The 23,349-nt window shown below is 49.3% G+C and overlaps 1 protein-coding gene across 1 annotated transcript in view; it reads left to right on the top strand.

Annotated features, from left to right (window-relative positions):
- LOC140395350 (galanin receptor 2a-like) overlaps positions 1-22,869 on the top strand; it is a 28,632-nt gene extending 5,763 nt beyond the window's left edge. The window contains exon 2 of the mRNA XM_072482995.1: positions 21,301-22,869. Within this exon, the coding sequence (XP_072339096.1) occupies positions 21,301-22,048 (748 nt within the window). The 3' untranslated portion in view covers positions 22,049-22,869. The remainder of the gene's footprint in view (positions 1-21,300) is intronic.
- Positions 22,870-23,349: the final 480 nt, after the last annotated feature.

The raw sequence follows: 23,349 nt of genomic DNA, 5'->3' as shown, positions 1-23,349 counted from the left end.
TAAATCAGGGAAACATTTGCGGCCAGAATTGGAGCAGTAGAGAGATCTCTAAAGGTTGTAGAACTGGAGGAAGTTATGGAGATATGGAGGAGTGTGGGGGAATTTGAAGAATAAGAGATACATTTTTAAATCGAAGCATTGTGCACAGCAAAGGGGTGATGGGTAAACATAATTTGGTGCAAGTTAGGATATGGGCAGCGGAGCTCTCATTGCGGTTTGTACAGAAGTAGTCAGTACAGTAGCTGAGTGCAGTTTGTTTTCAATTCAATATTCTGAGTTCAGCAAGATATATGTTAGCACTGAATATGAGTACACAACTGTTTCAAGCACCTACTGCCAGCATCAAACATACCTAGGTCAGGAAAATCCCATTTCCAAATGCAGGATGACATTCCCTCTACTTTGTCCCAGCAATGGGGAATAATCCCTGTGCATTTTGGGTGATGAAATCTTGAGATCTGAAGCTACTTTTAAATAATTGTGATTTTGCTGCGCAATAACAGTATTCAGTTTTAGTTACTGTACCTCAAGACGGATATTTTGACCTGTCAGGGGCTGCAGCACAGAGTTACCAGAATGATACCAAGCCCATAAGACCATAAGATGCAGGAGCAGTCGTAGGCCACTCGTCCCATCGGACCTGCTCCGCCATTCAATGAGATCACGGCTGATCTGATTTAATCCTCAACTCCATTTTCCAGCCTTATCCTTATAACCTTTGATTCCCTTACTGATTAAAAATCTGTTCACCTCAGCCTTGAACATGCTTAATGACCCAGCCTCTACAGCCCTCTGCGGTAAAAATTCCACAAATTTACTACCCTTTGAAATAAAAAATTCCTCCTCATCTCTGTCTTAAATGGGTGACCCCTTACTCTGAGATTATGCCCTCTGCTCCTAGACTCTCCCGCAAGGGGAAGCAACCTCTCAGCATCTACCCTGTCAAGCCCACTGAGAATCCTATATGTCTCAATAAGGTCACATTTCATTCTTTTAAACTCCACTGAGGACTGGCCCAATCTACTCAATCTTCCTCATAAGAAGATCCCTCCATACTTGGGGTCAACCTAGTGAACCTTCTCTGAACTGCCTCTGATGATATCTTTCCTTAGATAAGGAGATCAAAATTGTTCACAGTATTCCAGGTGTGGTCTAACCAGTGCCTTGTACAATTTTAGCAGGACCTCTCTATTTTTAATGTCCATTCCTTTTGAAATAATGGCCAACATTCCATTTGTCTTCTCTATTGCCTGCTGAACATGCATGCTAGCTTTTTGTGATTTGCGCACGAGGAAATCACATTTGTGTTTAGTTTGAAGTTACTGGTTTCCGGTATGCACTTACAGCTCCCCTCTGCAACATTCCTTAAAATGCATTCATTCCACTTGTGCATAACTGCAGTGTTGTTGAAGCTAGGTGGGACTGTAAGCATGAGGAGGACACAAAGAAGCTGGAAAGAGATGTAGAAGTGAGATGAAAAGAAGATGGCAGATGAAGTATTATGTGGGGAAGTGTGAAAGTAGTACTTTGGGGGTAAGAATGGAAAAGCATAATATATTTTAAAATACATGAATCTTCAAAATGTTGATATTCAGAAAGACTTGCATGTACAAGAAACCCAACAAGCAATTCGGAAAGCAAATGACATGTTGGCCTTGACTGGACGGGGATTGAAGTATAAGGATAAAGAAGTCTTGCTCCAATTGTGTAGGGCTTTAGTGAGACCACACCTGGATTGTTGAGTGTGGCTTGGTTTCCATATTTAAAGCAGAATACACATTGGAGGCAATACATCAAAGGTTCACTAGCTTGGCTCCTGGGATGAGATGGTTGAGAGACTGAGTAAATTGGGCCCATACTCTCTTGAGTTTAGCAGAATGAGAGGTTTTCTCAGTGAAACATTCACGATTCCTAAGGGGTTTGACAAGCTAGACACTAATAATCTAATAATCTTTATTAGTGTCACAAGTGGCTTATGTAAACGCTGCAATGAAATGAGAGGTTGTCGATCATTTAGGAGTGAGAGTAGGAGACATTTCCTCACTGTCAGGGTAATGAATGTTTGGAATTCTCTACCAGAGAGGTTATGGTGCTCCATCCTGGAGTATACTCAAGGCTGAAATATCTAGATTTTTGGTCTCTCAGGGATCCAAGGGGACCAGATGGGAGAGCGGAGCTGTGGCAGAAGATGAGCCATGAGTGTACTGAATGAACATAGAACATACAGTGCAGAAGGAGGCCATTTGGCCCATCGTGTCTGCACCAACCCACTTAAGCCCTCACTTCCACCCTATCCCCGTAACCCAATAACCCCTTTTTGGTAACTAAGGGCAATTTATCATGGCCACAGTCTCTTAGTCATGATGGTCCCATGTAACTATAATCATCATAACTTCAGTCAATTGTGAGTTGGTCTGGCAGGGAGCTGGCACAGACACAATATAACGAATGGCCTTTTTTTTCCTCTTTTAAAATACATTTAGAGACCCCAATTCATTTTTTTCCAATTAAGGGGCAATTTAGTGTGACCAATTCACCTACCCGGCACATCTTTGGGTTGTGGGGGCGAAACCCACGCAAACACAGGGAGAATGTGCAAACTCCACATGGACAGTGACCCAGAGCCAGGATCGAACCTGGGACTTTGGCGCCGTGAGGCGACAGTGCTAGCCACTGTGCCAATGTGCTGCCCATGGCCTCTTTTCCTGGTGTAACCATTCTGTGATACTATCTGCACCCTCACTTCATTGAACTTAGCCCTTTTAAAGTTACAAACAAGTCTCCTGGGAATTTGCTGTGTCTGAATTTGGATTGTGATAAAACTGGATGATTTTGCTGTTCTAGTCTCCTGGGATACTCCAGTTTCTAATTCCTTTCCATTTTCAATGTCATTAACAAACACCACATGAGGATGAACATTGCTTCTCCTGCCTTTCTTTACACACCGAGCAGTCAGGCAATATGTTAATTAACTCTGACTGAATTCACTTGGGTTTTCTCAGTTTATCTTTGGTTGATTAAAATGTCCCAGTAAAGCAATCTTGCTGCGCTCACACACCCTTTTCAATAAATTGTCCTCCTACTTGTCTGTCGACGGTGCTCTATAACAGACCTATATTTGCTTGGATCTTCTTGCATTTGAGATGTTTAACCATTTTGTAGCTGTCTCCCACCCATGAGATCAACTCCAGCCACACCTGCAGTACTGTGTACAGTTTTGGTCTCCTTACTTGAGAAAAAATATATTGACACTGGAGAGGGTGCAGAGGAGATTTACTAGGATGATTCCGGAGTTGAGATGATTAACTTATGAGGAGAGACTGAGTAGACTGAGACTATACTCATTGGAATTTAGAAGAATGAGGGGGGACCTGATAGAAACATATAAAATTATAAAGGGAATAGATAGGATAGAAGTGGAGAGGTTGTTTCCACTGGCAGGTGAAACTAGAACTAGGGGGTATAGCCTCAAAATAAGGGTCAACAGATTTAGGACTGAGTTAAGGAGGAAACTCGGGCGAAATTCTCCCGAAACGGCGCAATGTCCGCCGACTGCCGCCCAAAACGGCGCCAATCAGACGGGCATCGCGCCGCCCCAAAGGTGCGGAATGCTCCGCATCTTTGGGGGCCGAGCCCCAACATTGAGGGGCTAGGCCGACGCCGGAGGAATTTCCGCCCCGCCAGCTGGCGGAAACGGCCTTTGTTGCCCCGCCAGCTGGGGCGGAAATGACATCCCCGGGCGGCGCATGCGTGGGAGCGTCAGCGGCCGCTGACAGTTTCCCACGCATGCGCAGTGGAGGGAGTCTCCTCCGCCTCCGCCATGGTGGAGACCGTGGCGGAGGCGGAAGGGAAAGAGTGCCCCCACGGCACAGGCCCGCCCGCGGATTGGTGGGCCCCGATCGCAGGCCAGGCCACCATGGGGGCACCCCCCGAGGTCAGATTGCCCCGCGCCCCCCCCAGGACCCTGGAGCCCGCCCACGCCGCCTTGTCCCGCCGTTCAAAAGGTGGTTTAATCCACGCCGGCGGGACAGGCAATTTATCGGTTGGATTTCGGCCCATCCGGGCCGGAGAATCCAGCGGGGGGGCCCGCCAACCGGCACGGCCTGATTCCCGCCCCCGCCGAATATCCGGTGCCGGAGACTTCGGCAACCGGCGGGGGCGGGATTCACGGCAGCCCCCGGCGATTCTCCAACCCGGCGAGGGGGTCGGAGAATGACGCCCCTCTTCACCCAAAGGGTTGTAAATCTGTGGAGTTCCCAGCCCAGTGGAGCAGTTGAGTCTACCTCATTGATTGTTATTAAGGCAAGGATAGATCGATCTTTGAACAGTAAAGGAATTAAGGGTTATGGTAAGCGCGTAGGTAAGTGGAGCTGAGTCCACAAAAAGATCAGCCATGATCTTATTGAATGGCGGAGCAGGCTCAAGGGGCCAGATGGCCTATTCCTGCTCCTAGTTCTCATGTTCTTATGTTCATTTACACTCAGCCCCTTCCCACTGTGCCCCTGAGATAACAGGTGATTCTGTCTCCCTTTCTGAACAAACAGTACCCTAGGAGTGCACATTCACTCCAACCCCTTCTTGTAATAATTCTGAATCTACGTCCCTTTTTTTTTTATTTGCTGACCGGTGCAAAGACCCCTCATTTTCTTTCTCAAAACCTTTTAGTAATTTTGGAAGTCTCTCTTAGAATCCCCCCACCCTCCCTTTAATCTTCCCTGTTGTAGTGAATAGTGGCCTAATCTGTTAACAAATTCATATTAGCAATCCTGTTGCACTTGAATATCACCAAGAACACCAAGAAAGTGCAGAGGATACTGGAAGTCTGCAGAGAGATTTGGATAGGCCAAGTGAATGGGCTAGGGTCTGGCAGATGGAATACAATGTTGACAAATGTGAGGTTATCCATTTTGGTCGGAATAATAGCAAAAGGGATTATTATTTAAATGATAAAATATTAAAACATGCTGCTGTGCAGAGAGACCTGGGTGTGCTAGTGCATGAGTCGCAAAAAGTTGGTTTACAGGTGCAACAGGTGATTAAGAAGGCGAATGGAATTGTGTCCTTCATTGCTAGAGGGATGGAGTTTAAGACTAGGGAGGTTATGCTGTAATTGTATAAGGTGTTAGTGAGGCCACACCTGGAGTATTGTGTTCAGTTTTGGTTTCCTACTTGAGATAGGACATACTGGCACTGGAGGGTGTGCAGAGGAGATTCACTAGGTTAATCCCAGAGCTGAAGGGTTTGGATTACGAGGAGAGGTTGAATAAACTGGGACTGTACTCGTTGGAATTTAGAAGGATGAGGGGGGGATCTTATAGAAACATATAAAATTATGAAGGGAATAGATAGGATAGATGTGGGCAGGTTGTTTCCACTGGTGGGTGAAAGCAGAACTAGGGGGCATAGCCTCAAAATAAGGGGAAGTAGATTTAGGACTGAGGTTAGGAGGAACTTCTTCACCCAAAGGGTTGTGAATCTATGGAATTCCTTGCCCAGTGAAGCAGTAGAGGCTCCTTCATTAAATGTTTTTAAGATAAAGATAGATAGTTTTTTGAAGAATAAAGGGATTAAGGGTTATGGTGTTCGGGCCGGAAAGTGGAGCTGAGTCCACAAAAGATCAGCCATGATCTCATTGAATGGTGGAGCAGGCTCGAGGGACCAGATGGCCTACTCCTGCTCCTAGTTCTTATGTTCTTATGTTAACAGAAAATGAGCATGGGAGGCATCACTGAAATTAACTCATTTCATGTTCTTTGAATCATCCAAGGATAGAAACCTGAGTACACATTTCTCCATACTTACTTTTTAAAATTAATTATTTGCCCATAAAACATCCTCGACTTTGTGGTGCCATCACTGTCATACTTAGTTCCAAAATTGGCCTTATAATAATAATCTTTATTAGTGTCACAATTAGGCTTTCATTAACATGGCAATCATAGAATTTACAGTGCAGAAGGAGGCCATTCGGCCCATCGAGTCTGCACCTGCCCTTACAAAGAGCACCCTGCTGAACCCTATCCCCGTAACCCAGTAACCCCCACTTAACACTAAGGGCAGTTTAGCATGGCCAATCCACCATGGGAGGAAACCGGAGCACCCGGAGGAAACCCACGCAGACACGGAGGGAACGTGCAGACCCCGCACAGACAGTGAGCCAGCCGGGAATCGAACCTGGGACCCTGGAGCTGTGAAGCAACTGTGATACCCACTATGCTACCGTGCTGCCCACCCATTGTATGAAAAAGGGGAGAAAATAAAGTTTTGCAATGAAGTTACTGTGAAAATCCCCTAGTCGTCACACTTGGGCGCCAGTTCAGGTGTACTGAGGGAGAATTCAGATTGTCCAATTCACCTAACAAGCACATCTTTCAGGACTTTGTCTGAGTGTGTAACCAATCAGGCTTCACAACTTTTTTAGACTTGACATTATCTTTCTGTGATGGCCTGGCTCGATTAACATTTTCTTAATTGGATCGCTGATTCCATGTTACTCCAGACCTAGATAAAAGCAAATTACTGTGGATGCTGGAATCTGAAACAAAAACAGAAAATACTGAACAATCTCAGCAGGTCTGACAGCCTCTGTGGAGAGAGAAGAGAGCTAACGTTTCGAGTCTGGATGACTCTTTGTCAGAGCTTTGGCAGAGTCATCCAGGCTCGAAATGTTATCTCCGCCCCCTCTCCACAGAGGCTGTCAGGCCTGCTGTGATTGTCCAGCATTTTCTGTTTTTATTAACTTCAGACCTGCTTAATCTCTAAACCAATATATTTGAAAGCCCCATGGCCATGATATCCAATCTTCAATTCCACTTTAATCTTATTAATAACACATTTCTCAAATTCCACAGTAGCCCCCATATCATCAACATGCATCGTGAAGATGCCTGAAAGTTTCTCCTTTTGACACTAATAAAACATTGCAGTATCTGCTTCCAATTGAGCACAGCTTGATTTCAGCACAACAGATCTCATCGGAAAATATCAGACGCTCGAGACACGATTCAGCCCAACGCAATGTTTAGTTGTCTCGGTTTCCCTTCTGAATCACTTGCCTCTTTAGGTGGTTTCAGAAATCAAAAAATCCCTGCAGTGCAGAAGGAGTTTATTCGGCCCATCGAGTCTGCACTGACCCTCTGAAAGAGCACCCTGCCTAGGCCCACTCCCCTGCTCTATTCCCATAACCCCACCCAACCCTTTGGACACTAAGGGCCAATTTAGCGTGACCAATCCACCTACTTGTGGGAGGAAACAGGAGAGCCCGAATGTGCAAAGATGGCAGGGTTTCAATAACAGTTCTATCCACAGACTGTCCCATTTTTTGCAACTGTATCATTTGAATCTCTCCTGTGGAAGCATTGATATAAAGGATTTTTCCCTCTTGTCAAGGATATTTTAGGCATTAGATTATATATGTGACTCATTGCAAGATTTAATTATTGACAACTTCATAATTCCCAAATGGAGAACTTCACCCAATACCAGTGTCAATCCCAGATGTCTCAGTCTTGGTGTCAATCCCAGTCACAATCTCAGTTCCAGTATCAATCCCTGTGTCAATCTCTATTCCAATCTCACAGTCCCATCCCCAATGGTTTTCAAACTGAGTTTCCAGAGCCTGGGAGGAAGGTTGAGAGGTTTTCCCATGAGGAGATCCCGAGGATTTTCAAGGTCATCAGATTTCTAGGAATTCCTTGGGGATACAATTCGGACAGTCTTGCAGGGACCAGGCCCATCAGTGATCTCGGCTGTTGACCCTGCCATAGCTCATGGACTTGGAGGAGGGATCAATCAGAATTTTCCTTGATTGGGATGGGTAATTTCCCGAATGATGATTTTAAGGGACTCCGGAGACATATTTGCAGAGAGATCTTATAGTTTCTCAGCATTTATAAGGGGTGGGGGAGATTACTATTCCAGATAAGCCTGCAGATCGCTGCTATATTTACCCCAATACTCGTATAATTTGGAACCTGCAGTAATCTTCACTTTTTGAGTTGGCAAAAAACTTAGTGGGTGCAGATTGACCACTGGTTACACATTCCTCCTTCTCTTTGACTGTAATGGGTTGCAGGATTTCACCAATATCCCAAAGTGAAAATTACTCTGCACCAACCTGGCTCTCTAAAATGTTCCACCCAAGCAGGAAAAGGTAAAGTGATTTGTGGAAAGATTTCAAGGAGCCCGAGGAAGATTGAGTGCGTTTTCAAGTACCAGTGATAGAGCCAGAAGAATTAGGAGGAAAATGGTAATCCAGAATGGGAGGCCGTAAACTGCAACGTATGATTGGAGAACTTAGAATCATAGAATCCCTACAGTGCAGAAGGAGGTCATCGGCCCATCGAGTCTGCACCGATCCTGCAGAAGACCACATTACCTAGGCCCAATTCCCCACCCTATTCCTGCAGCCCCACCCCGAGGGTCAATTTAGCATGGCCAATCCACCTAACCTGCACATCTTTGGACTGTGGGAGGAAACCAGAGCACCCGGTGGAAACCCACACAGTGGATACAGAACTGGCTTGCTGGATACAGAACTGGCTTCGGCTCAGAAGACAGAGGGTAGCAGTAGAACAAAGAACAAAGAACAAAGAAAAGTACAGCACAGGAACAGGCCCTTCAGCCCTCCCAGCCTGCGCTGACCATGCTCCCCATCTAAACTAACATCTTCTATACTTCCTGGGTCCGTATCCCTCTCTTCCCATCCTATTCATGTATTTGTCAAGATGCTCCTCAAACGTCACTATCATCCCTGCTTCTACCACCTCCTCCGGCAGCGAGTTCCAGGCACCCACTACACTCTGTGTAAAAAACTTGCCTCGTACATCTCCTCTAAACCTTGCCCCTCGCACCTTAAACCTATGCCCCCTAGTAATTGACCCCTCTACCCTGGGGAAAAGCCTCTGACTATCTACTCTGTGCCCCTCATAGTTTTGTAGACCTCTATCAGATCGCCCCTCAGCCTCCGTCGTTCCAGTGAGAACAAACTGAGTTTATTCAACCGCTCCTCATAGCTAATGCCCTCCATACCAGGCAACATCCTGGTAAATCTCTTCTGCACCCTCTCTAAAGCCTCCACATCGTTCTGGTAGTGTGGCGACCAGAATTGAACACTATACTCCAAGTGTGGCCTAACTAAGGTTCTATACAGCTGCAACATGACTTGCCAATTCTTATACTCAATGCCCCGGCCAATGAAGGCAAGCATGCCGTATGCCTTCTTGACTACCTTCTCCACCTGTGTTGCCCCTTTCAGTAACCTGTGGACTTGTATATCTAGATCTCTCTGATTGTCAATACTCTTGAGGGTTCTACCATTCACTGTATATTCCCTACCTGCATTAGACCTTCCAAAATGCATTACCTCACATTTGTCCAGATTAACCTCCATCTGCCATCTCTCCGCCCAAGTCTCCAAACGATCTAAATCCTGCTGTATCCTCTGACAGTCCTCATCGCTATCTGCAATTCCAACAACCTTTGTGTCGTCTGAAAACTTACTAATCAGACCAGTTACATTTTCCTAGAACATAGAACAATACAGCACCGAACAGGCCCTTCGACCCTCGATGTTGTGCCGAGCTTTGTCCGAAACCAAGATCAAGCTATCCCACACCCTGTCATTGTGGTGTGCCCCATGTGCCTATCCAATAACCGCTTGAAAGTTCCTAAAGTGTCCGACTCCACTATCACAGTAGGCAGTCCATTCCACACCCCAACCACTCTCTGAGAACCTACCTCGGATATCCCTCCTATATCTCCCACCCTGAACCTTATAGTTATGCCCCCTTGTAACAGCTACATCCACCCGAGGAAATAGTCTCTGAACGTCCACTCTATCTATCCCCCTCATCATCTTATAAACCTCTATTAAGTCGCCTCTCATCCTCCTCTGCTCCAAAGAGAAAAGCCCTAGCTCCCACAATCTTTCCTCATAAGACCTATCCTTAAAACCAGGCAGCATTCCTGTAAATCTCCTTTGCACCCTTTCCAATGCTTCCACATTCTTCCTATAGTGAGGTGACCAGAACTGCACATAATATTCCAAATGTGGTCTCAACAGGGTCATGTACAGTTGCAGCATAACCCCACTGCTCTTAAACTCAAGCCCCCTGTTAATAAACGCTAACACACTATAGGCCTTCTTCACAGCTCTATCCACTTGAGTGGCAACCTTCAGAGATCTGTGGACATGAACCCCAAGATCTCTTTGTTCCTCCACATTCCTGAGAACCCTGCCGTTGACCCTGTAATCCGCATTCAAATTTTTCCTACCAAAATGAATCATAGATTACATAGATTACATAGAACATACAGTGCAGAAGGAGGCCATTCGGCCCATCGAGTCTGCACCGACCCACATTAATCCCTCACTTCCACCTTATCCCCGCAACCCAATAACCCCTCCCAACCCTTATGGACACTACGGGTAATTTAGCATAGCCAATCCACCTAACCAGCACGTCTTTGGACTGTGGGAGGAAACCGGAGCACCCGGAGGAAACCCACGCGGACACGGGGAGAACGTGCAAACTCCGCACAGACAGTGACCCAGCGGGGAATCGAACCTGGGACCCTGGCGCTGTGAAGCCACAGTGCTAATCACTTGTGCTACCGTGCTGCCCTTTGCACTTCTCAGGGTTAACCTCCATCTGCCATTTTTCTGCGCAGCTCTGCATCCTATCAATGTCTCTTTGCAGCCTACAACAGCCCTCCACCTCATCCACTACTCCACCAATCTTGGTGTCATCAGCAAATTTATTGACCCACCCTTCAACCCCCTCCTCCAAGTCATTGATAAAAATCAAAAATAGCAGAGAACCCAGCACTGATCCCTGTGGTACACCGCTGGTAACTGGTCTCCAGTCTGAAAATGTTCCAGCCACCACCACCCTCTGTCTTCTATGTGATAGCCAGTTACTTATCCAATTGGCCAAATTTCCCTCTATCCCACACCTTCTTTCTTCATGAGACGACCATGGGGAACCTTATCAAACGCCTTACTAAAATCCATGCAGTCGACATCAACAGCTCTATCTTCATCTACACACTTAGTTACCTTCATCTACACACTTAGTTACCTCCCCAAAGACTTCAACCAAATTTGTGAGGCAAGACTTACCCTTCACAAATCCGTGTTGACTATCCTGGATTAAGCTGCGTCTTTCCAAATGGTCATAAATCCTATCCTTCAGGACCTTTTCCATTAACTTCCCGACCACCGAAGTAAGACTAACCGGCCTATAATTACCAGGGTATGTCCTATACCCTTTCTTGAACAGAGGAACAACATTTGCCACTCTCCAGTCCTCTGGCACTATCCCCGTGGACAGTGAGGACCCAAAGATCAAAGCCAAAGGCTCTGCAATCTCATCCATTGCCTCCCAAAGAATCCTAGGACATATCCCATCTGGCCCAGGAGAATTGTCGACCCTCAGGTTTTTCAAAACTGCTAATACATCCTCCCTCAGAACATCTACCTCCTCCAGCCTACCCGCCTGTATCACTCTCATCCTCAAAAACATGGCCCCTCTCCTTGGTGAACACTGAAGAAAAGTATTCATTCAACACCTCTCCTATCTCTTCTGACTCCATGCACAAGTTCCCACTCCTGTCCTTGACAGGCCCTAACCTCACCCTGGTCATTCTTTTATTTCTCACATAAGAGTAAAAAGCCTTGGGGTTTTCCTTGAACCGACCCGCCAAGGACTTCTCATGCCCCCTCCTAGCTCTCCTAAGCCCTTTTTTTTAGCTCATTCCTTGCTACCTTGTAACCCTCAAGTGACCCAGCTGAACCTTGTTTTCTCATCGTTACATACGCTTCCTTTTTCCTCTTGACAAGACATTCAACCTATTTTGTGAACCATGGTTCCCTCACACAGCCATTTCCTCCCTGCCTGACAGGGACATGCCTATCAAGAACACACAGTATTTGTTCCTTGAACAAGCTCCACTTTTCATTTGTGCCTTTCCCTGACAGTTTCTGTTCCCATCTTATGCTCCCTAATTTTTGCCTAATCGCATCATAATTACCTCTCCCCCAATTATAAACCTTGCCTTTCCGTATGGCCCTATCCCTCTACATTGCAATAGTGAAAGACACCGAATTGTGGTCACTATCTCCAAAGTGCTCTCCCACAAACAAATCTAACACTTGGCCCGGTTCATTACCCAGTACCAAATCCAATGTGGCCCCCCCTCTTGTCGGCCTATCCACATATTGTGTCAGGAAACTCTCCTGCACATACTGTACAAAAACTGCCCCATCCGAACTGTTTGACCTATAGAGGTTCCAATCAATATATGGAAAGTTAAAGTCACCCATGACAACTACCCTGAGACTTCCACACCTTTCCATAATCTGTTTTGCAATTTCTTCCTCCACATCTCTATTACTATTTGGGGGCCTATAGAAAACTCCTACAACATGACCGCTCCTTTCCTATTTCTAACTTCGGCCCATATTACCTCAGTAGGCAGATCCCCCTCGAACTGCCTTTCTGTAGCCGTTAAACTATCCTTGATTAACAATGCTACTCCTCCACCTCTTTTACCACCTTCCCTACTCTTACTGAAACATCTATACCCCGGAAATTCCAACAACCATTCCTGTCCCTGTTCTAACCATGTTTCCGTAATGGCCACAACATCATAGTCCCAAGTACCAATCCACACTCCAAGTTCACCTACCTTCCGGATGCTCCTTGCATTGAAGTAGAAACACTTCAACCCACCTTCCTGTCTGCCAGTACACTCCTGCGACCTTGAAACCCTCCTCAGTACCTCACTACTCTCAACACTGGCTTCTGGACTACAGCTGGTTTTCCCACCCCCCTGACAAATTAGTTTAAACCCCCCCCCCCCCGAAGAGCTGGAGCATATTTCCCTCCCAGGATATTGGTGCCCCTCTGGTTCAGGTCTGTACAGATCCCACCTTCCCCAGAATGTGCTCCAATTATCCATCCACGTACCTGAAACCCTCCCTCCTACACCATCCCTGCAGCCACGTGTTTATCTGCACTCTCTCCCTGTTCCTCACCTCCCCAGCACGTGGCACCGGCAACAAACCAGAGATGACAGCATGGTCTGTCCTGGCTCTCAGCTTCCACCCTAGCTCCCTAAATTCCTGTTTTAAATCCCCGTCCCTTCTCTTACCTATGTTGTTGGTACCGATGTGTACCACGACTTGTGACTGTTCCCCCTCCCCCTTAAGGATTCTGAAAACACGGTCCGAGACGTCACGGGTCCTGGCACCCGGGAGGCAACATACCATCCGTGAGTCTCTTTCGTTGCCACAAAACCGTCTATCTGTCCCTCTAACTATTGAGTCCCGTAACAGCCTCCCCGAACAGGTGCCGGAATGTAGCGACTAGGGGCTTTTCACAGTAACTTCATTTGAAGCTTACTTGTGACAATAAGCGATTTTCATTTCATTTCATTTTTTTTTCAACTATGGCTCTCCTGCTCTTTCCCCTCCCCTTTGAGCCACAGGGACGGACTCAGTGCTGGAGATCCGGTCACCGTGGCTTACCCCTGGTAGGCCGTCCCCCTCAACAGTATCCAAAACGGTATACTTGTTACTGAGGGGAACGACCACAGGGGATCCCTGTACTGACTGCTTCCTCCCAGCCCCTCTCACCGTCACCCATCTATCTTCATTCTTCGGAGTAACTACACCCCTGAAGCTTCTATCTATGACCATCTCTGCCTCCTGAATGATCCGAAGTTCATCCAGCTCCAGTTCCCTAACGCTGTTTCTGAGGAGCTGGAGATGGGTGCATTTCCCACAGCTGATAGCAGCAGGGACACTGACAGCGTCCCTCACCTCAAACTTTCTGCAGGAGGAACACTGCACTGCCTTCCCTGCCACCCCTCCTAGATAACTTGCGGATATAAGAAAAGAAAGAAAGAGCTTACCTGATATTCACTCACCCCCTTAGGTTAGAGGAGGTGGAAGAGTGGGGGACACTACAAGTGTAGTGTCTCGGGTTTAGCAACCGCCCAACTTAAATACGGGTAAAAATAAAACACTTAAGCACCTACCTGATTCCCAAACTGCACTCCGGCTCCCTCTCTCTCTCCCGCTCCCGGAAATGAAGGCCGCTGGAACCTGGGGGTAAGTTTAAGCACCTACCTGATTCCCAAGCTGTACTCCGGCTCCCTCTCTCTCTCCCGCTCCCGGAAATGAAGGCCGCTGGAACCTGGGGGTAAGTTTAAGCACCTACCTGATTCCCAAGCTGTACTCCGGCTCCCTCTCTGATGCACTATCAATGACGACGAGACGAGAGTAGAGAGTAATCGAGGCTTTATTACACAGAGATTTGTGGCCTCCTACAGCTGCTGCCGAAATGGCTGCAGTCCGGAGAGCACACACATTTATACTCCACCTACTGGGCGGAGCCAGCAGGCAGGGATCTACCCCCGTACCTGTAGTACAGGGGCCTTACCGTAATACCCTCATATGCAGTGCAGTATATACAATATAATACAACAGTGGTGACTACCACACTCTCCCCCGCTCCCGGAAATGAAGGCCGCTGGAACCTGGGGGTAAGCTTAAGCACCTACCTGATTCTCAAGCTGCACTCCGGCTCCCTCTCTCTCTCCCTGTGGTAGTCACCACTGATGTATATATTGTATATATCGGATGTTGATATAGGTGCTTTACGGTAAGGCCCCTGTACTACAGGTACGGGGGTAGATCCCTGCCTGCTGGTTCCACCCCATAGGCGGAGTATAAATATGTGTGCTCCCAGTACAGCAGCCATTTCATCAGCTGCTGTAGGAGGCCACACATGTCAGTGTAATAAAGCCTCGATTACATCCTACTCTCATCTTTGTGTAATTGATCGTGCATCAATTTATTACACTAAGTTTTCAGAAGATGGACCTCCGCATCAAGCCGGATCGCCTGCAGCTGCATCCGCAATCAGACAATGCCAAAAAGTACTTTGAACATTGGCTAGCCTGTTTTGAAGCGTACATCGGGTCTGCGCCAGACGAAATTCCAGAAGCACAAAAGCTCCAGATCCTTTACACACGGCTGAGCTCCAACGTCTTCCCACTTGTCCAGGACGCGCCGACCTACGCAGAGGCCATGGCGCTACTGAAGGAAACCTACGCTCAGCGGACTAACACACTCTACGCCAGGCACCTCCTCTCCACACGGCGTCAACTTCCCAGTGAGTCGGTGGAAGATTTCTGGCGCGCCCTGCTCCCCCTAGTTAGAGACTGTGACTGTCAGGCCGTTTCGGCCACGGAACACTCGAATTTGCTAATGAGAGACGCATTTGTTCCGGGCATCGGGTCTGACTACATCCGCCAGCGCCTCTTAGAGGGGGCCACGCTCGACCTCGAGGCGACCAAAAAACTAGCGCTTTCACTTACGGTCGCATCACGCAACATTCAGGCCTTTTCTCCCAACCGCGTGACCCCCCCCCCCCGTGCATCGTGGACTCCGCAGACGGCGGCCCCATCGTGGACCCCATCAGCGACCGCCCTCAGCCAATCCCACGCCTGTGCCGTGGGGCAGCCAACCAACCCGTGGGCCCAAATGCTACTTCTGTGAGCAGTCAAAACACCCCCGACAGCGCTGCCCAGCGTGGAGCGCCCTCTGCAAGGCCTGTGGCAAGAAGGGACATTTCACTGCAGTGTGCCAGGCCCGCTCAATCGCCGCTATTTTCCCGGCACCCCCCACGTGCAGCCAGTGGGCGCCGCCATCTTACCCTCCTAGGATCATGTGCGGCCAGTGGGCGGCGCCATCTTGCCTGACTTGCAACACGTGCGGCCCGTGGGCGCCGCCATCTTGTTCCTCCCAGGACCAACAGATGCCGCCATCTTGCTTCCCCCACGACACATGCGGCCCGTGGGCGCCGCCATCTTGCCCGACTCAGGACCCATGCCCGTCGGGCACCTCATCCGGCCGCTCATCGCCTGCAACCGCCAACGACAAGCCGCGCATTGCCTCGGTCACGATTGACCAGTCTCGACCACACAACCTCGCGACTGCTTCAACTAAAGTGAAGGTCAACGGGCACGAGATCTCCTGCCTGCTGGACTCCGGGAGCATTGAGAGCTTCATTCACCCCGATACGGTAAGGTGCTGCTCCCTTGCGGTACACCCCGCTAACCAGAGAATCTCCGTGGCCTCCGGGTCCCACTCTGTGGCGATCCGGGGGTACTGCATCGCCACTCTTACTGTCCAGGACGTGGAGTTCAGCGGCTTCCGGCTCTACGTCCTCCCCAACCTCTGCGCTGCCTTGCTACTCGGCCTGGACTTCCAGTGCAACCTCCAGAGCCTCACCCTGAAATTCGGCGGGCCCCCTACCACCCCTTCCTGTGTGCGGCCGCGCGGCCCTTAAGGTTGACTCACCTTCCCTTTTTGCAAACCTAACCCCGAATTGCAAACCCGTCGCCACCAGGAGCAGACGGTACAGCGCCCAGGACAGGACCTTCACAGGTCTGAAGTCCAGCGGCTGCTTCGGGAAGGCATCATCGAGGCCAGCAACAGCCCCTGGAGAGCCCACGTCGTAGTGGTCAAAACGGGGAAGAAAAACAGGATGGTCGTTGACTACAGTCAGACCATCAATCGGTACACGCAGCTCGACACGTACCCCCTCCCACGCATTTCTGATATAGTCAATCAGATTGCACAGTACCGGGTCTTCTCGACAGTAGTCCTGAAATCGGCCTACTACCAGCTCCCCAACCGTAAGGCGGACCGCCCACACACTGCGTTTGAAGCAGACGGCCGCCTTTACCACTTTCTTAGGGTTCCCTTCGGCGTCACCAACGGGGTCTCGGTCTTCCAACGGGAGATGGACCGAATGGTTGACCGGTACGGGCTGCGGGCCACTTTCCCGTACCTGGATAATGTCACCACCTGCGGCCATTACCAGCAGGATCATGACGGCAACTTTGCCAAATTTTCCCACACCGCAACTCTTCTCAACCTCACGCATAACAAGGAGAAGTGCGTGTTCAGCACGAACCGCTTAGCCATCCTCGGCTCTGTGGTCCAGAACGGAGCTCTGGGGCCCAACCCCGATCGCATGTGCCCCCTCATGGAACTCCCCCTTCCCCACTGCCCCAAGACCCTCAAACGTTGCCTGGGGTTCTTTTCGTATTACGCCCAGTGGGTCCCAAACTATGCGGACAAAGCCCCCCCACTCATTCAATCCACTGCTTTCCCTCTGACGGCCGAGGCTCACCAGGCCTTCAACCGTACCAAGGCCGACATCGCCAAGGCCGCGATGCACGCGGTCGACGAGACGCTCCCCTTCCAAGTCGAGATTGATGCACCAGACGTCGCTCTGGCCACCACCCTCGACCAGGCAGGCAGGCCCGTGGCATTCTTTGCCCGCACCCTCCATGCCTCTGAAATTCAGCACTCCTCCGTCGAAAAAGAGCCCAAGCTATCGTTGTAGCTGTGCGGCATTGGAGGCATTACCTGGCCGGCAGGAGATTCACTCTCCTCACTGACCAACGGTCGGTTGCCTTCATGTTTAACAACACACAGCGGGGCAAGATCAAAAACGATAAAATCTTGAGGTGGAGGATCGAGCTCTCCACCTACAACTACGAGATTTTGTATCGCCCCAGTAAACTCAATGAGCCCCCCGATGCCCTGTCCCGAGGTACATGTGCCAACGCACAAGTGGACCGACTCCGGAACCTGCACGACAATCTCTGTCACCCGGGAGTCACACGTTTGTACCATTTCATCAAGGCCCGCAATCTGCCCTACTCCATCGAGGAAGTCAGGACTATCACCAGAGACTGCCAGGTCTGCACGGAGTATAAACCGCACTTCTACTGGCCAGACCGTGCACACCTGGTGAAGGCCTCCCGCCCCTTTGAACGCCTCAGCGTGGACTTCAAAGGGCCCCTCCCCTCCACCGACCGCAACACGTACTTTCTCAGTGTGATCGATGAATATTCCCAATTCCCTTTTGCCGTCCCATGCCCCGACACGACGTCTGCCACCAACATCAAAGCCCTCAACACCATCTTCGCTCTGTTCGGTTTCCCCGCCTACGTCCACAGCGACCGGGGATCCTCATTTATGAGCGATGCGCTGCGCCAGTACCTGCTCAACAGGGGCATTGCCTCGAGCAGGATGACCAGTTACAACCCCAGGGAAAACGGGCAGGTGGAGAGGGAGAATGGGACGGTCTGGAGGGCCGTCCAGCAGGCCCTAAGGTCCAGAAATCTCCTGGCCTCCCGCTAGCAGGCGGTCCTCCCGGACACACTTCACTCCATTCGGTCGCTCCTGTGCACCGCGATGAATGAAACCCCCCATGAACGTCTCTTTGCCTTCCCCAGGAAGTCCACCTCCGGGGTTTCACTCCCGACATGGCTGGCAGCCCCAGGACCCGTTCTCCTCCTTAGACATGTTTGACTCCACAAGCCGGACCCGTTGGTTGAGAGGGTGCAGCTACTTCACGCCAACCCGCAGTGCGCCTACGTAGTGTACCCCGACGGCTGCCAAGACACAGTCTCCCTCAGGGACCTGGCACCAGCTGGTTCCACACACACACACCCCCCTCCGACCCGGCGCCACCCTGCCTCCCCCCGGCGCACCCCACCGCAGCCCCCGCTCTGGGACAATCCGTCCTCCCCTTACTCACACCTGGGGATGAAGAGGATTTCGACACGCTCCCGGAGTCACCGAAGGCCAAGCCACCGCTGGAGTCGCCACCAGCACTGCGGTGTTCTCAGCGACAGATCAAGGCACCGGACCGCCTGAATTTGTAATATTATCTGTACTTTCAAAACACAACTTTCTGTATATAGTTCTCCACCACCCCCGCCGGACTCATTTTTTTAAATAGGGGGTGAATGTGGTAGATACCACTGATGTATATATTGTATACATAGGATGTTGATATAGGTGCTTTACTGTAAGGCCCCTGTACTACAGGTACAGGGGTAGATCCCTGCCTGCACGTTCCACCCAGTAGGCGGAGTATAAATATGTGTGCTCCCAGTACAGCAGCCATTTCATCAGCTGCTGTAGGAGGCCACACATCTCAGTGCAATAAAGCCTCGATTACATCCTACTCTCATCTTTGTGTAATTGATCGTGCTTCACTCCCGCTCCAGGAAATGAAGGCCGCTGGAACCTGGGGGTAAGTTTAAGCACCTACCTGATTCCCAAGCTCTACTCCAGCTCCCTCTCTCCCGCTCCCGGAAATTCCTACAAATCATTTATATATACTATGAACAGCAAATGTCCTGTGGTAAACACCACTGGTAACACATTGCACGTATTACCGTACTGCCACTGTATTACAGGTACCACAGTAAATCCCAGCCTGATGGCTCCTCCCAGCAGGCGACGTATAAAAGTGTATGCCCTCCTGCGCTGCTCCTATTCTGGTTCCAGCTGTAGGAGGCACAACACCTTGTGCAATAAAGCCTCGATTGCTTCACCATTCCCGTCTTGTGGTAATTGACGGTACATGAATTTATTGCACAAGATTTTAAAAGATGGACTTTCTAATCAAGCCTGATCACCTGCAGCTGAGCCCTCACGCAGCCAACACCACGTCCACCTTCGAGCACTGGCTAGCCTGCTTTGAAGGCTACCTCAGAACAGCCACTGAAGAACTCTCGGACCCACAGAAGCTCCAAGTCCTCTACTCACGGGTGAGCCATCCAATTTTTCCCGTCATTCGGGATGCGCCCACCTACACAGAAGCGATGACGCTACTAAAGGGACAGTACATTAAGTCGGTGAATCAAGTGTACGCCAGGCACCTCCTGGCCACGAGACGGCAACTTCCGGGGGAAACTCTGGATGATTTCTTGCGGGCTCTACAGATTCTCGATAGGAACTGTGACTGCCAGGTAGTTTTGGCAGTCCAACACACCGGACTACTAATCAGAGATGCTTATATCACGGGCATTAAGTCTACGTACGTTCACCAGCGGCTATTGGAAGGGGGTACTCTCGATCTTGCAGAGACTGTGCAGCTTGCCAATTCCCTGGAAGTGGCCTCCCGTAATCTGGGGGCCTACACCTCCGACCGCACGGCACCATCGTGGGCCCCACCATCTGCCGACTCGAGTACACCGCAAGCCTGCGCCGCGTGGCAGCCAGCCAACTCTGGGGGCCCAAGTGTTATTTTTGTGGCCAGAGCAAACATCCCAGGCAGCGCTGCCCGGCGCGGAGCGTGACCTGCAACGGGTGCGGGATGAAGGGCCACTTCGTTTCCGTTTGCCAGGCCCGGTCAGTCGGCGCTTTTTCCAGACCCGGCATTACTACACCCCCCACGTGTGATCCAGGGGTGCCACCATCTTCTCCACCACAAGCCACGCGCGGACCGTGGGCACCGCCATCTTTGACGCCGCCCGCCGCGTTCGTCCTGTGGGCGCCGCCATCTTTTCTACCACAAGCCATGTGCGGCCTGTGGGCGCCACCATCTTTGACGATGCCCGCAGTGGGTGCCGCCAATTTCGCCGCCATTTTGGCGCGCCTCAGGACCCCTGTTCGTCGGGCCGTTCGCTGCCTGCTGATACCTCCGCCACCGCTGATCAGCCCGGGACCTCCCAACATCTTCCGCAGCTCGCCTCTATCACCCTGGATCAGTCTTGGCCCCGGAACCTTGCGACCGCTACGAAGGATACGGACTCCGTAAGTGCAGACGGTTTCAGTTTAGGCAGGTACCATGGTTGGCGCAGGCTTGGAGGGCCGAAGGGCCTGTGCCTTTGCTGTATTGTTCTTTGTTCTTTATTAACACAGGGGGAATGTACAAACTCCACACAGTCACCCGAGGCCGGAATTGAACCTGGGTCCCTGGCGCTGTGAGACAACAGTGCTAGCCACTATGCCGCCATGCCATCCTTTGAGAACTTCTTTGAGAAAGGGTGGAGTGTGGGGATGGGGGTATTTGAAGTCCAGGGCAACCAATTTGCAAGGGCAGATGAAATCCAATGGAGTTTGGCAAGGGCAATGGTACAGGACTGGTGGTAGAGACCTTGGAATGCAGAGTTCTGAATTAACTGGAATATGTGGAAGTGGGATCCCCCTTTGCACAGATGCCCAAATTTGTAATATTGTGCATGGTGCACTATCAGGAATATATTTAACACAATTCCCTGGTTCCGTCACAGTCTGTTTCCACTATAAGAGGGTGAAATTTGTCTTGTATTGCAGTGGGAAACTGATTGTCAATTCACTATTGGCCCCTTTGTTAGCAACCAATGCAAATTGAATCCCTTAAATCTGTCACGATAGTCTTTTGTGTGAAATTCTGGTTTGATTAAACCCATGGTTTCTGACCTCCTATCTTGCAGGTATTTGGCGATTCGCTACCCACTGCGCTCTCGGGAGCTACGGACTCCTCGAAATGCTCTGACTGCCATCTGCATCATCTGGGGAATGTCACTTCTGTTTGCGGGCCCTTACCTCAGCTACTACCAAGTGGTCCATTACAGAGACATGACGCTCTGCTTCCCAGTCTGGGATGACTACAGACGCAAGATTATGGACCTTTCCACCTTCATCTTTGGTTACATCATCCCAGTGTTGATCCTGAGCTTGGCCTATACCAGGACCATCAGATATCTCTGGACTGCCGTGGATCCTATTGAAGACATGTCTGAGTCAAAGAAAGCCAAGCGTAAGGTCACTAAGATGATTATCATCGTGGCTGTCCTGTTCTGCCTCTGCTGGCTGCCCCATCACCTGGTTATCTTGTGTTTCTGGTTTGGCCACTTCCCACTCAACCAGGCCACCTATGTCTTCAGGCTCCTATCACACTGCATGTCCTATGCCAACTCCTGCCTCAACCCCATTGTCTATGCCTTGGTTTCTAAACATTTCCGCAAAGGCTTCAAGAAAGTCTTCAATTGCCTGCTGCAGAAAACAGTTGTCAATAAAGTGCATGTGGTGCAGGTGGCCCACACAGAGGCAGGTTTGACAGAGGCATTGCACATCAGTGAACACAACAACCCAACAAGCAGCCGGCAGTGGACCCAGCCGCGCCCTGCAGGGCACAAGGTGTCACCACCAAGAACCTTCCTGGCCTTTGATGTGACCTAAGGCCCTGGAAATGAGCCAGAAGCTGAGAAAGATTGACCTGATTAGCTGGATTGCTTTGTGTTTCTCAAATCTCCCATGCAGAGAACATGGAAACATGAAAAAGAACAATTTGCAACTGAAGAGTCAAACAAAAAACAAGACTATTATTAATAGAGAGAGATTATAAAGCAGATAAAAGGTAGCTGTGAAAACTTTTAAAAATACAGGGATCTGTTAGGATATGGACCGTGTCAGCTGATGATCCTGAATGATGTATTAAAATGAAAACTTGTTTGAAGTCCCTGTTCTGAATGTTAAGTGTGTGCGAATCTTCAGAAATAGCACGCATTATTTTACTGTTATCTATTCATCACCAGAACAATGAAGCCACAGCTATGGCACAGAGCAGAGCTTACTGGCATGGGGATAGCTGTGAAATGCTATTGCTTTATTAATGGATTTTGTCTGCTTACTCCCGCTCTATCAAATTGCAGCCAGTGGCACAAAACAAACACAACACACTTAAGCTTCGAGTGTTAAATTACCAGGGCAATTTGTCTAAATTTAGCTTGTATTCTCTTGACTTTAGAAGATCGAGGTGATCTGACCACCTCATAATATTAGCAGATTTTGATTGGGTAAATAGAAAGAAATTATTCCCTCTATTGGACAAACCGAGAATGAGTAGGGATGTCACCACAACTTTCAAATGCACCTTTTCATCCAAAGGGAAGTGGAAACTCTCTTTCCCCCCAAAAGATTATAGATTCTGTGGGCGAACTAGAATTTTCAAGACAGATAATATATTTTTGCTCGGAAAGAGTTTCATTGTGATTTGAAGCGAGGGCAGTTAATTGGAGTTGAGCCACAGATCAGCTTAGATCTGATTGAATGGCTGATTAGCCTGTGGGCCTTTTCCTGTTCCTGTTTTCCTCAGATCAGTTGACCTAGCTTTGCTTATGTTACTTGACAGCACCTGCCTTGCAAAGGGTTATCTCACCACCACACTTCATTGGCTGGTAAGGACAAAGAAAGAGCTTGCATTTAGCTAGGACCTACCTGTAACTCTCAAACATCCCAAAGTGCTTCACATACAGTGAATTACACTGCAGTGTAGTGCTTGATGTCATGTGAGTAAACGTGGAGACTGGTGCATAACCGCATAAACAATAATGTGATGGATGACAAGTTATCTTGTTCTGGGTGGTATTTGAAAAGGGAGGAATTCTAATCAGGGTAATGGAAAAATGTCCTCCCTGTTGGTAAGACTGCATTTGGAATATTTCTCACAATTCTGGTCGCTACACTACCAGAAGGATGTG

Source organism: Scyliorhinus torazame, chromosome 18, assembly GCF_047496885.1.
Source record: "Scyliorhinus torazame isolate Kashiwa2021f chromosome 18, sScyTor2.1, whole genome shotgun sequence".
NCBI classification, from domain to species: domain Eukaryota; kingdom Metazoa; phylum Chordata; class Chondrichthyes; order Carcharhiniformes; family Scyliorhinidae; genus Scyliorhinus; species Scyliorhinus torazame.
Note: the sequence above shows the minus strand (reverse complement) of the source record. Positions and strands in the feature narration are given on the sequence as shown.